At 36.7% G+C, this 15,497-nt stretch overlaps 1 protein-coding gene across 2 annotated transcripts in view; it reads right to left on the minus strand.

The window, feature by feature from the left end:
- Positions 1-1,677: 1,677 nt before the first annotated feature.
- ATP9B (ATPase phospholipid transporting 9B (putative)) overlaps positions 1,678-15,497 on the minus strand; it is a 527,294-nt gene continuing 513,474 nt past the window's right edge. Inside the window, exons 27-30 of one of the 2 annotated variants that reach the window (XM_036766185.1) lie at positions 11,221-11,278; positions 10,216-10,419; positions 3,507-3,539; positions 1,678-2,264 (exon numbers count right to left, since the gene is read on the minus strand). In XM_036766185.1, the coding sequence (XP_036622080.1) occupies positions 2,128-2,264; positions 3,507-3,539; positions 10,216-10,419; positions 11,221-11,278 (432 nt within the window). In that variant the 3' untranslated portion in view covers positions 1,678-2,127. The remainder of the gene's footprint in view (positions 2,265-3,506; positions 3,540-10,215; positions 10,420-11,220; positions 11,279-15,497) is intronic. The other variant, XM_036766193.1, reaches the window with a different exon arrangement.

Here is a 15,497-nt window from a genome sequence, read left to right on the forward strand (position 1 = left end):
ATCCTGGAATTTAAAAAAAAATCTTCCACATCTTAAAATCCTAAGAGGTCACTTATTCCAATTGTTTCACATCACTCGGCTCTTAGGGAATGACCAGGGATCCGCTTCAGCCATTTTCACAGAGGAGCCATCTATGCTGCTTAAGCTCTATGCTGCAAGCATGGCAACTCCCAAGAATGTAATGTTCATTTTCCAGGCTGACCGCTGTGTGTGCCTTATGATTTCTGATTGATAAAGAGTCTGCTAATTCAAACTGTATCTTAATCTTGCCTTTTCCACTATACTTTCAAAAGATAAAAGACAAGAGTAATGAAATTGTGAAAGGAAAATCAACCAAACCATTAAGTGACAAACCATAGGGATAATACATTTCCACTACAAAACAGAAAATGAGCTTGAGAAACTTCTAAAATGTGCAGATGTTTCTAAGAAACTAACGCGTCTCTATGCATATGCTGTAAAAACACACAACAGTGACATCTTGTGGGGATATACAAGAAATAACTTTACATAAGGTCACATGCTTATCTGGCAATTTAGCCTAAAAGCAAATATTCTACTGGAGCTCAATACATAACCCATTTATAACATTATTTAGTAGAAATTAAGCTTTATTGTTTTTATTATGATGAATGATGTTCTTCTCTGAAGAAAAGAGGCTTATACAATAGAGCATTTGGGGAAAAAAACCCTCTAAATGAGAGTGCAATCACTTCAGGTAGGTCCATGGCAATCTGTTGATAGAAATGGTTGTATGAATAACCATTTTAGGAATTTCACTTACTCAACATAGCAGTCCATAACATTTCAGGGCAACATATGTTAGACACTAGACAAGAAATTAAATTGGAGAACATTAAAAAAAAACAAACCAAACCAAACCAAACCAAACCAAAAAACACCACCAACAACCCCAAACCATCTATCATTTTAAAACAATACCACCACCACCACAATGCAATATAATGGTGCTAGAAAGGTAAAACACATGTTTTTAAATAAAGAAGACTGGCCTTTTTTGCTTCATCTAACAAATGACCTGGATGAATATTTAATACACAGCAGTGAAGACTGAGCAACTATTATGTGCCGCAATACAGTACAATGATTCGGAATGATATCCTTCTGATTTGCTCATTACAAACATCTTATTAAACAGAGGTTGATCTGGCTCATAGAGAACATAAATTACAGTTTAGAAGATGCAGGATAATTCTACCATAACATTAATTGAGTGTGGCTGATTTTTAACCTGAGTAATCTAAGTAAACAGATTACAAGGCAAGAAATATAGTGGCTAACACATGATCTACAGGATAACACGTAGAAATGTTTCCTGAAGCTATATTTGAGTGCTGTTTTGCAAGTACAAAATGGATAGAAATGCTTAAAACATTTGCTGAATGACAAGTCTTTGACTAGCGAGCTGCACAAGTGAGTAGTGGTGAAGGAACTGCACACAGAACTATTAAAGTGTGTACTACTTGGCCATCGGTGTCAGAAGCTACAGACTTGTAAGTATCTTCAGGACAGAGGAATGGTGAGTATAGAAAGGAGGGTAACAGCTCCCGAAGCAGTGCTATGCCAGGCAGACATCCATAGGTAATTTAAATAGTTCATATTTATCAACATTTGATAAGAGTAGCACACAGTAGCAAATACAGACAATGGCGTTTGTAGCTTCTAGATTTTATTAGACTTTATGTAGGGATGGGTGTTTCTACATAACAGCATCAAGGAAAGAACTTGAATGTGAGGGAATTATTACATAATATCAAATAAGCTGTCATTTTGTGTTATAGAACAGTGCAGTAGCAAAAAACCTTTGCAGTAGCTGTAAAATAATTAAGCAGCATTTTTAACAGAAGGTAATTTAGAATCAATGAAGAAGTTGGAATGACTGAAATAAAAAGGACAAAAATGGATGCTCTCTCTCCTTCTGAGCCATTAGTTAAAGGCTATCTTGTTTGCAGTAGTTACACAGCAGACCTATTTGTGTTCTCCGTTTTTTCATTTTTCTTTCAGTAGCACATCACAAACCCCGAAGTCACTTAAATGCCATGTGAAGTAGCAATGGTGAGGTGGGGGTGGAGTGGGGGGCATGAGACTGTAGGTGGAGAATTCCTTTTATGAGGTAAGCTTGGAGTAACTTGGTGGGGAAAGTTTACGCTTCAAGTACTTGAGAATGTACAGTGGAAGACAGCTTACAACAGTGATTGCTGACACTTTCCACAGGAAGGTCACAGTTGTGATAAAGGCAACATCTATATGGGAAAGAAAAAGAAAAAGGTCTGAGTGAAAGAATAAAGGTTTCCTCTTCCTTGGCACAACACCAAAGAACATGTTCTAAATTGTTTGAACATTTCTCCTCAAGTCCTTCACGAAATTGTGGGTAAATAAATATAGAAGTCCAATTCTAAATTTCATGCTTTTCCTTTGTTTTCTTTGAGACACCATTTTGATGAACTGCTCTTAGAATTAATTCAATTAAACCTTTTATAAAGGAAATACTGAGTATAATTATTGTCACCAAAACTTATCATGCATTCACCAATGCACAGCACTAGGCAGAACTGTAATGTTTCCCTGAATGCTTGTGAGATACTTAGTGTTAACTTAACTGTTATTTCTAGTAGCTTTTCTTCATTTGGGGGGAGGGGGAAGGTGGGGTTGCCCCATTAAATGTGTAACACTACAAGAAAATGGCACTGGTTACGACCAGGCCAATCTCATTTTACATGAAGGGAATATGGAAAATGTGATGATGTATACAAATTAAAATTCTACATGTTGATGTCAGGAAATAGCACAAAGCTTATTATGTGGGAATTTTGTCAATCTTTTACCTGCAAAAAATGTTGGGGACATAAATTTGACCTGTGGTACACAAGAATCCATGTAACAAGTACCATGTTATAAGAGTTCTCCCGCACTTAATAGTGAACACTTAAAAAGTGGTATCTTGAAAAATCCTCAAGATTCTTTTTCAGTAGCTTCTAAGTTTTTTGAGGGCAGGGACAATTTGATTTTTGCCTTTGTACCCTAATGCCTAGTAAAGTGCCTGGCACAGGGTCAGCATCTAATACATTTTTGGTGAACTGAATTTTCATGGATCACTTGTTAAAATATAAAGGAAGAACCTGAGGCAGAATAAATGGTCAAATCATGGGCATAAAGAAGGAACCTTAAAAGAGTACTTCAATATGACAAAATTTTTTAAGTGAGATATTTTTGGAAAAGATTTTACTCATAAGGCTGAATAAGGTTTGGTATCTTGGTAAAAACACCTTACAAAATCACTGATCAGCTCATACACATGCCCACGGGGCAGCAGTGCATTACGAACCAGAGGTGAAGGAGGGTAAGTGACTTTTTATACAGTGAACTAGTGAGAGAACTGAAAAGTCAAACAAAGATCTGGATTTTTCTTAGCAATTACCTCTCAAAAGAGTTTTGTCTTTATTAATATTATTTTTCTAATATAAGAAAATTATGACTTCACCTACCTAAGAAAGCTCCAAAAGACACTCTGCCTATACCTGTTCCAAAACAAGATAGCAAATAAGGAAAGTAAAGGATAGAGTCATAGACAAATTAGGAAATTAAACAAAAGAAGTGATTAGCTAGTGAATAAAGAGAAATACTTTAAAAAGCTGTAACATTCACTATACACAATACATTAGTACTGGTAGTATTAAGCAGACAGACATCTCTATTTCTTTACTTTATTACCTGTAGTGTTGCATTCATTTCAACAACACAAATGGAATGCAACAAGTAATTTACTATTCTTAAAGAGCCCTGATACCCGGCTAAACACATGTAAAAATACAACAGAGTCTTTGAGAAAAATATGTTAAGAGAAGAGGTTCACCTTCTCAGAAATCCTATAGCTTCTAGAGATCTAGTCACACCTTACCATGAATAAACATGGATATTCTTTCTACAGAGCCAGCTTTGAGGGAGACTTTAGGGAAACAAAGAAGACAAGCTGTGGCTATCTGACCATTAAGTAGCTAGGGTTCTAGTTGTTCAGAATCTGTAATTTCACTGGAGTAGGGAGATTCTAGTAGGGAAATCCCCACCACCGATACAGAGCAACCGTTTTTTCCCCAAATTATACTGTACTCTTAGAAAGCTGCCTGAAGGCAATAAGAGGTGAGGTGTCCTGTCTAGGCTCACAGGGCCATTGCGTGTAAGATGCAGGATCTGAGCCCAGTTCTTCCTGTGTCAGACCAGTTCTCTAAGCCATCATGCATGCTGCTTCTCAGTTTGGTCTTTATCATACTTTGGAATTTGTCTGTCTGCTCAGGATGGCTGTGAGATAGGCTTATTTTTTATATTTATCTTTCCTATTTTACTATTTTTCTTTTTTGTGTGTTCTGTGTATATACAATACCATGATAAGGAAATGTGTACATTAAAATTAAATGCCATAAAAATAACCTAACATTTCTCTCAAGACTGGTTGAATTAATTCATGCTCATAAGGACATATATAAAAGCATTTTGCAAACAATTCAAATGACTGAGATGTTAAAGTTGTAAAATTTTTTGTTCTATATACCAAAAAGTCTTATTAAAACTATTTCTGCTATTCTGGTATTTGTTTCCTATGATTCCCAGTTTCTAAGCAAACTATCCTTCCAATCACAATTATCTTAAACACGGATTTCTGTTTATTTTGTTATTACTTAAAATATTAGAATATATCAAAGTTGGGTCAAGGCTAATAAAATTCCCCTCTCAAATTTGGGATCAGAGAGAAGCTCATTTTGCAATTTATAATTAGGGTATAAAAATAGAAAAAAAAAACCATACCGAGAATTATTTTATTTTGGATTGATTCTGGATTAACTGGATTCTACTAGTGGTACAAATATCAATAAAAATAACATTATATGAATAACTCAGAAAGGCTTTTAAACTAGGAATTTCACATGCAATTAGTGAGTGCTTTTCGTATGTTTTTCTCCTTACACAGATTGCTTCCCATCATTTCCCCTTGCCTCATTTTCTCTTTATTTTCATAATTACAATTACATGGTCTCTTTGCAGAATACCTTCTTTTACATATCTTCTTGGATACCTTCATACTCTGGTTGACTCATTTCTCAAACACTGACACATGATCTTTCACATATACAACTTGTCTTGTACATTTATATATATATGTACATATTCCCTCACAAAGCTGTGCATTTTGACACACATACACATGCACATATAATCTCCTTTATGGAGCTCATTCTCTCTGGCCTGGATCTACTCTGATTGCTGTTTGTATCTATTAGCCTAACCTGGAAAGGGATTTGAATGATGGAGTGATTTTGTGATTGATAAAAGGAAGTACCAGGTTAGAGAATAAAAGAGATTCATTGAGCTTTTTGGAATGCTACATCTGCTGAGTTAGGTATGGGTGAAGAGAAAGTATTTGATTAGGGAAGGGCAGAGATATTCCAACATGGGTATGAAGGGTGTTATTACAAAACAGAAAACCGTCAAACCCAGTTCCACGAGTGGACTCTTCTCAGAGGGAGGGTAGCTATGGCTAAAGGCAGAAGATGGTACAGGGCAAATTTCTACTTCTCTCCCTTCCACTATTCTTAAGGAACCTTAGTGTTCTTAAATTGGCTAAATGAAATCTGTCAACTAACTCAGAATTCAAAAAGACATTTATAGAAAAGAGAGGAAAAAGGTAGTTGAACGAGGACATCGGGTAAAATTAAAGCAAGCTGAGGCTTGTGATGGATACAAAGGATAACAAAGCTGCCCTGCATCACGACCCCCCACCCCTACCCTCCCACTGTTAAAAGCTGTGTTGAGGGGAACAGGAGAATCAAGGAAAGGCTGGATGGGGTGGATAGGAGGACGGTAATGAACAACGGAGAGAAGGTGGAAATACTCATATCCTATTTACTACTGAGGATGATGCTCTTCAGAATGAAAAAGATGGAAACAAAATGGCTAATAGAATACTGAAATAAAAATAATGAGGTAATGGTATGAAAGCAAATAGTCAACCCCAGGGTAAGTTCATATGATCAGGCCTGGATAATACTTATTTCAAGATACTGAAAGAACTTATGATTATCACTGATAAAGCACCATAGCTAATCTCTGAAAAAACTGAGGCAAACAGAAGTGCCTACTACTGCTCTGTGATGACATATACCTTATTCAGGACAGATATCAGGTGGGTGGGGGCAGTTACCATTGACTCTTAGGAAGATACGATATGTAAGGAAATTCAGGAACCAGAGATAAATGCAGGCTTGAAATGAAGGAAAACTTCCTGATATTCAGAGCTGTCCAATAGCAAGATGGAAGTACTGGGTTCTCTCTCACTGAAGATCTTTAAGAAAAGGCAATATGACCACTTGTGGTGTATACTGAAGAAGGAATTTTTGTTTAGGTATGGATTAGACTGGAGAGACTTTGAGGTCCCTTTGAATTCTGAGGTCCTTTAATTCTGTGATTCTGCAATTGGAAATGGACATGTTCTATTTTTCAAAAGAGGGAAGAAGGATTCTTTAAACTACAGATCAATGAGCTTGACTTGAATTGCTGGCACACTTGCTGAATATAAGATACTTTATGAGCATGTGGAAAAAGAAGCAGTGATTGGGACAAGCCATAATAGGTTAGTTAAAGACAAATCTCATGTGACTTAAGGAACTTGAAGTGTGCATGTCTATGGCGAAGTGCTGGACCACTGGCAGGGGATGAGGCAACACGGTCATATATGACCAATGTGTGCATTTGCTTTGCTTAGCTGTTCATGTTTGCTTCAATGGAGGGTTCTCCTGGGAAAGGGCAGGAAGTCAATTGGAAGGGATGATTATGTAGAAAAAAGGAAAATCAAACATTTAATTAAAAAAGTCTTGCCAGATTAAATCTATTTCATCTTTAGAGAACTTGATGAGACTGATACATCAGGAGACTTCAGTAGATATCCTGTATCTGTATTTCAGCAATGAATTTGATATTCTCTTATGAATTTCTCTGATACCTTGATAGACTTGTGATCTCATGGATATGGGCACTACTTGCTATGGTACAAACTGCTACCTACTCTAGACTTCATATCCTGTGCAACTTCTGTCCATGCTCTTCCATAAACCTTCATTGGGAGGGGTGGTCTCCTTTCATTCTGGGGGACTTCTTCTAGACAGCTAGACAATGGATGGTGGCGTGGAGCATATGGCCTAATTCCTCTTCTCGTTCTGATGGGCCCCACCTTCTACTTGTGAAGATTTTTTGAATCCAAGGTTAAGACATTTATCAGACAGAAGGTCGCTGAACATTTATCTCAGTTTTCTAAAACTGTAACTCATTGAAAATATCCTTTGGGTCACCTCCATACTCATACTTACCAAGAGCTTTTCTGGTGCCCTTGGAATGACCTAAAACTTTAGTTCCTTAGCAACAGTGATATTCTATGACTTTCAGCCATAGCATCATTGAAGAATATTGATGTTAAAAATATGGGTGGGCCTTTCTTTCAGGGAGAAACTTGGGGTCATTAAAAGCACTGAATAATTTCCTAAATGCAAACCAGATGGCCTGCCTTCTCCTATTTAATTCTGGGTCCATTTTCACTCTCAATTAGGAATGTCGGTCCAAGACATATGTACTGCTGAACCAGCTTTATGGCATGTGTATCCAGCTGCATATCATAGCCTGAGAAATAGATATTCTCCATTCATTGTATGTGTGTGTGTGTGCGTGTGTGGTTTTTTCCCTGTGTGGGTATTTAGGCCAAATTCTTTTCAGTGATTATGTATCTCATTTTGGAAGCTCTGCAATGTATTTGGGACCTGACACAACTGGTACAATGTCATGCACAAACAAGCATATTTGGAGGACTTCACCATTTATAGAGAATCCCTCTTCCATTTGGACTGAAAAACACAAAATCTTGGAGCTGAAAGAGACCCTATAGGCTATCTCATCCAACCTGTACCAGAACGAGAATACCTTTAACATATGTGACAATGGTTATTTAGCTTTTTGCTTAAAGCCTTCTAACGAAGGAGAACCTGCTCTTCAGTGAGGCAGCCATTCTGCTTTTGAATAGTTCTAATTGTTAGCTTTTCCTTATTTCAAATTTAAGTCACACCTGTGACTTCTATCCATTGCTTCTAGTTCTTTCTTTTGCAGCTAAGCAGAACAAATCTATTTTTTCTGTTACGTGACAATCTTTAAATATCTGAAAGAAGCTCTCAGGCGCACCCCTGAGTCTGCTCTCCTCCAGGCTAAACACCCTCAATTCCTTCTACTAATAATGATATGGCACAAAATTCTCAACAGTCTTCCTAAAATTTGGCTTCCAGAATTAAACACAACTTGGTAGATATGGTTTCATTGAGTACACTGGTATTTTCATAATACCAATCCTAGGCACTAGACTTCTCTTATTGCAGTCTAGAATTCTATTAGGTTTCTTTGCTGCCTCATCACACCGCTGACTCATAATGAGCTTGAAGTCCATGAAAACCTCTAGATAATTTTTTGGACAAACTGCTGCCTGGTTCTGCTGCTTTCACCTTCTACTTGTGAAGACTTTTTGAATCCAAGGATAAAACTTGTATCAGACAGAAGGTCAATGAACAAAGTTTTCTCAGTTTTTATGACTCTTCAAAGAATCTTGCATGACTTTAACGTATGCATGGGAAACACCTTTTTGGAGAAGAGTCTTGAGGTGGCATTTTGCTGTACACAGCCAAATGCTTTTTTATAATCAACAAACAGTTGTTGCAGAGTATCACTTGCAAAAGACTGCCTTTTGTCTCATACTTTCTTCAAGGATATTTCTGATGCAGGTCTAGATTGCTCTCAAAAATTTTATACAGATAAGTAGAAATGTGGATGAGTTGGTCTTTATTGATATCTCTTATTCACCATTTTGGGGGCAATAAGGCTTGCAATTTTTCCCCCCAAGCTTTTGGTATACTCCCTGAAATTTAATAGAGATAAATATTAAAGAGCCTAGAGGACAAGGGATGAGATAATTTCGTAGTGTTCTACTTTGGTCAGAGCTCATCTGGAATGTCTGGAGTCACACTTTTTGGAATAACAATGACAAACGAGAGTATGTCCACAGGAAGGAGACCCAAAATCACTTCACGTGAGGACTGGCTGAAGTAGGTATGAATAATATGGGGAAGATTCAGGTTAACAAAACATTTGACTTGAAATAACTGAAAAGCAGTTATGTGGATGAGAGATTTGACTTATTTTGTTTGGCCTCATTGGGCAGAACTAAGATCAATGACCAGGAAATTTCAGGGAAGCAAATTTTGAATTCCTACCAATCAGAATCATTTCAAAATAAAAACAGAAGCTTTGGAAGGTTTTTAATTCCCCATTTCTAGAGGTCTAAGAGTAGTCTTGATGACTACCTATTAAGAACACGGAGGAGGTTGCTGTGTCAGGCATGGGTTATTCTAGATGGTTTTTGTGGTCCTGTTGTCAGATTATTTTCTACCTGTTTTGTGTAGACAATCAATGATATGTGGATAGATCCAGAGTCAGAAGGGCTGGGTAGTATTGGGACATGTGGAGTGAAAGAAGAGCATGGGCCTAGTAATTAAGAAGAAAAAAATTAATTGTCCTCTGGAGTATGTGAAGGTTGAAATAACATAGCTCAGAACTGGACTGGGTAGTTTTCATCTAAAAATTTTCGGTGTTAATGAGATCCATGGAGCAACTTAGGATACTATATAGTTTAACTATTTACGGGGTCTGAGACATAAAGACGGTGACCTATAGTTTTCTGTCATCTAAGTCAAATACCTAAGTAAAAAGTTGATTATAATAAAAATAAAATCTGTTCTAAAACTGAAGGAGAAAACTAGGCTACAGACTTGGTTAGCATTCTTCCTTCAAATTAGCTACACTGTTTTAAATGTGAATATGACACAAACTAATTTTGGGGAGTTGGAAACATTCTTGAAAAGCAATATAATTTTTAGATATTCTATTTACAGTTAATTTATAAAAATCTTCTTAATTTCATAAATATACTATGGCAATAAATCATATCTCCCCCAAAATAAGCTGCATGATAAATGTCCATGTTCTGAAACTTTTTGATTGATTTCATATGCTGATGTGTAATTCAATACTTCATGTTAAAAGGTAATGACAAATAAAACTTAACCTCCCCCCCCAATCCAAAGAAAAGACATACTAATTTTATAGGCAACTCACCAAAATATTCATTTAGAAAAGCAAGAGAGGCCACATAGCAGCCAAGGCTGAGGAATTCAGCCACCACCATTAACCAATGCCATGTTCTTATGGTGAGGGCAACCATCAACAGCTCAGTCAGGATTAGGGCAGTGAAGGAAATGGCAACAACGTGGACAAATTCAGATTCAAAAAGCACTAGGGCTCCATACATTAGAATACCACCTGAAAAACAGGTTAGAAATGGCTAGCAATTACCACTTTGTCAATTGGACTTGAAAACTATTTTAGTTACAATGAAAATGACTACAGAAACAATAGTGAAAACCTTTGATCAGATAACATTCTCACTGATTTTTAAAAAATAGAACTTGAAATAAATACAAGAACTTTTAAAAGCAAAGGTAAATATGATATAGTTATAATATGTTTTACTCTGGCATTTGAATTGGGTAAACTATACAAGTAACCAAGTCAAGAAGTATGGAAAATGAAAGCTTTTAAGAATGAAAATGAAATAAAAGCTTTTAATATCTAGGGGCAAAAAAACTGTAAACCCTCAGCAATTAGTGTAAACAATTACATTTCATTGTTATATATCTGATTCACCTGTTAGTTATATTTTCGACAATATCTCATTTATTTCTAGCACAAAGGCAGTTAATGACTTTTAAGTGATTACATAATTTAGATTTATTAACCTATTCAGCTATAGCCCTATGAAAGAAACCTACTGTGCATGGTAAACAGTGTGATAAGCACTTGTAAAAATTTTACTGGATTAGTATTTGATTAAGAAGAGGTTGGATTTTAGACAACATGCATCAATAAAAGTACCAATCCACACTGCATTATGAAGAGGCTTGGTATCATACTGCTAGAATATCGATTTATGAGATAAACAAAAAGCAATATATAACAATTGATGAAATTTTAAGCTTTGGGAATTTAACCTGGAGCTGAAAACAATATTGTTAATGGAAGGCAAAAAAAAAAATCTGTAGTAAAATTAAGGACCTCACCTACCTTGGTAAATACTGATTAAAACCCAGATGAGGAAAGTCTTAAATGATAAGGATCGCCCCTGGAAAAAATAGTAGGACAGGCTTGGTTGGTTAAGTATGGTAGTAGAAAAACCTGGTTGATTCACAAATTTTCAAAGTAGTTAGACATGAGGCGCACATCTATCTAAAATGTGTAGTAGGCAGAAGCAAAAAATCAACATACAGAAACTTTATAACTGGTTTAGTCAACAAGTAAAAAAGAAAGCCTTCTCCAGCAACCAAAGAACTTGATATATTTGTATTCTTATGTTATAATCTCAAAGATTCTTGATGGTCCCCCTGGATGAATCGGCAGTGGCTCTGGATGCTTTAATTTTAAAATTAAACAGCAAGTGATACATAAATAAACATTTAAATGCACTAGGGGAGCACTCCATAGTGAATCTTTTCCTCAGGTGATTAGAAGTGGGACATAACTGTACTAGTATTTTTGTAATAAAGACTAGACAGGCTTCCATCTCTTCAATGGAGCTAGTGTCTCTCTCTCTCTCACACACACACACTCTACATGTATATACACATATTGCATATCTATAATATGCTAATATAGATAACATTCCTATCACGCCCTCTAACTGCAGGTATTGAGTTCCCCAAGACTTTGTCCTAGGGAGCTTACTTTCCGTCTCTACACTCTCTCTCAGTAACTCTAATAGCTTTTATGATTTTAATTCTCATCACAGATGACTCACAGTTTTAGTCTATCCTTAGTCTCTATTCTGACCATCAGTCACATATCATCAATTCCCTGTCGGTCATTTCAAATCGAATGCCCTGGACAGATCTCAAATTCAGTATGCACAAAATTAAACTCATTGTCTTTTTCCTCAAATCTACCCCTCTTTTAACCATCACCATTTGTGTTGCATGTACCATCATTTTTCCAGTCTTCCAGGTTTGTAATCTGCACATTATTCTTGACTCTTTACTCTCCCTCACCCCACATAGCCAATCTGGCCAATCTTGTTTTTACCTATATGACATCTCTCACACCTGACTTCTCTCTGCTCACAAAGCTATCACCTTAGTTCAGGCCCTCTTCACCTCTTTGTTAAGATAACTGCAACAGCTTCCTAACTGATCTCTCTGCCCAAGTCTTTCCCCACTGCAGTCCATCCTACACACTGCTGCAAAAGTGATTTTACTTGAGCACAGATCTGACCATTTCTCTCCCCAACTCAGTAAACTCTCCGATAACTCTAGGATAAAGAATAAAATTCTCTATTTAACTTTCAGAGATTTTTACAACCTTGCCCTAAACTATCTTCAGTCTCGTTGGACATTACACACCCCCACCCCACCCCCAGGGTAGTGCAACATATGACACTCCTATCTTCTATCTCTGAGTCTTCGTATCAGTCATCCCCCATGCCTAGAATGCACTCCCTTTTCACCGCTGCCTTCCTTCATTAAAGACACAGCTTAAGCATTATCTTCCACATGAAGCTTTTCCTGATCTCCCAACTTCTAGTGACTTTCCCCCAAAACTACCTTGTCCTTAAATTTGTATATATTTTTATTTTTTATTTTTATATCTATCTTATGTAAATATATAGATGTACTTGTTGGCTCTTCCATTAGAATGTTCTGCAAATAGGAACAACAATAACTTTGGGAAATAGACACTATTATTCCTATTACAGCTGTAGAAACTGAGGCAAACACAGATTAAGTAAATTGCCTGATGTCAAATAGCTAGTAAGTGTCTGAGACCATATTTTCACTCAGGTCTTCCCGACTCCAGGCCCAATGCTCTATTCCCTGCACCACTTGGCAGAGGGGGTGGCCACTATCTTAATCCTCTCCTACATTTAAAATTTTCAACTTCTTTTGGAGATAGAGAAATGCACCATAGCATTTCACATACATACTTTTGTGTAAGGCTGAATGTCAGCTATTTTCCCAATAGAGAGAAAACAATTAGCAAGTTGATGAATTGCAATTCTGTTTATAATTTGATTTTGAAAGATAATCACATTAATTTACTTCAGATCCCATACTCTGATTATAAGTGTCAATATGTGAAAATACTGACAGCCCGAGTCTCTGTTGTAAATGAAGATACCAAATTCAAATATACTTTTGAAACTCAAGCACATCATCACTTATTGGCAGGTATTAATTATTTTAATGAAGAGATAATTTAAATTTTTGCTACCTAATTGACATGTAAACAGGTCCCTAATTAACAAATTTTCTAATTGTTCTCTGTTGTGGACACTAGTGAGTTTAGTCGTTGGCTATGCTAGATTTCAATGAATGTATAATATCGAGGGATTTTTCCTTAAAGGAATGCATTTTCTGTTTTATGATCAAAGTTAGTAAGACTATAATGGAGAACCAGGGGTGGAGCCAAGATGGTGGAGTGAAAGCAGGGACTTGCTTGAGCTCTTCCCCAAATCCCTCTGGTTATCTGTAAAAAATGACTCTAAACAAATTCTAGAACTATAGAACTCACAAAATGACAGTGTGAAACAAGTTTTCAGCCCAAAACAGCCTGGAAGGTCAACGGGAAGTCTATCACACCGTGCTGGAAGCAGAGCTCTGCCCAGCATGGGCTGCACCAGCACAGACCTGGCTGGAGCAGACTGGTGGAGCAGGCCTCAGCGCACTGAATCACTGGCAGCTGTGGCGGTTTCCAGATTTCTCAACCCACAAATGTCAAAGACATTGTAAAAGGTGCCTAGAAATAGCTCTGAAAACAGCTTTTCAAAACCCTTGAAGCTCGGGACAGAGCACTCTCCACTCTGTAAGTAGAGTCATACCTTGACAAAGAGCTCAAAAGTCAAGGAATTGGCTGGCAAAATGAGCAGATAGCATAAAAAAAACCTCAGACTATACAATCTTACTTTGGTCACAAAGAAGATCAAAACATACAACCAGAAGAAGACAACAAAGTCAAAGATCCTACATCTAAAGTCTCCAAAAAAATATGAATTGGTCACAGGCCATGGAAGAGCTCAAAAAGGATTTGGAAAATCAAGTAAGAACAGTAGAGGAAAAATTGGGAAAAGAAATCAGAGTGATGCAAGAAAATCATGAAAAATGAGTCAACAACTTGCTAAAGGAGACCGAAAAAATACTGAAGAAAATAACAGCTTAAAAAACAGACTAACCCAAATGGCAAAAGAGGTCCAAAAAGCCAATGAGGAGAAGAATGCCTTAAAAAGCAGGATTGGCCAAATGGAAAAGGAGGTTCAAAAGCTCACTGAAGAGCTTAAGAATTAGAATGGAGCAAATGGAAGCTAATGATTTCATGAGAAACCAAGAAATTATAAAACAGAACAAAAAAATGAAAAAATAGAAGATAATGTTAAATATCTCATTGGAAAAACCACTGACCTGGAAAATAGACCCCAGGGAGATAAGACAGAGCCTAGACATCATCTTTCAAGAAATTGTCAAGGAAAACTGCCCTGACATTCTAGAACCAGAGGATAAAATAGAAATTGAAAGAATCCACCAATTGCCTCTTGAAAAAGATCCCCAAAGGAAAACTCCTAGGGATATTGTAGTCAAATTCCAGAGTTCTGAGGTCAAGGAGGAAATATTGCAAGTACCCAGAAAGAAACAATTTGAGTACTATGGAAACACAATCAGGATAACACAAGATCTAGCAGCTTCTACATTAAGGGATAGAAGGGCTTGGAATATGATATTCTGGAGGTCAAAGGATGTAGGATTAAAACCAAGAATCACCTACACAGCAAAACCGAGTATAATTACTTCATCGGGAAAAATGGACATTCAATGAAATAGAGGGCTTTCAAGCATTCTTGATGGAAAGACCAGCGCTGAATAGAAAATCTGACTTTCAAACACAAGAATCAAGAGAAGCATGAAAAGGTAAACAGGAAAGAGAAATCATAAGAGACTTATTAAAGTTGAACTGTTTACATTTCTACATTGAAAGATAATATTAGTAACTCATGAGACCTTTCTTAGTATTAGGGTAGTTGAAGGGAATATACATATATACATGTATACATATATACAGAGAGAGAGAGAGAGGGAGACTGAGACAGAGGGCACAGGGTAAGTTGAATATGAAGGGATGCTATCTAAAAAATAAAATTAAGGGGTGAGAGAGGAATATATTGGGAGGAGAAAGGGAGAGATAGAATGGGGTAGATTATCTCACATAAAAGAGGCAAGAAAAAAACATTATAATGGAAGGGAAGAAGGGGGAGGTAAAAGGGAATGAGTGAAACTTACTCTCATTGGATTTGGCTTAGAGGG

Source organism: Trichosurus vulpecula, chromosome 1, assembly GCF_011100635.1.
Source record: "Trichosurus vulpecula isolate mTriVul1 chromosome 1, mTriVul1.pri, whole genome shotgun sequence".
Classification (NCBI taxonomy): domain Eukaryota; kingdom Metazoa; phylum Chordata; class Mammalia; order Diprotodontia; family Phalangeridae; genus Trichosurus; species Trichosurus vulpecula.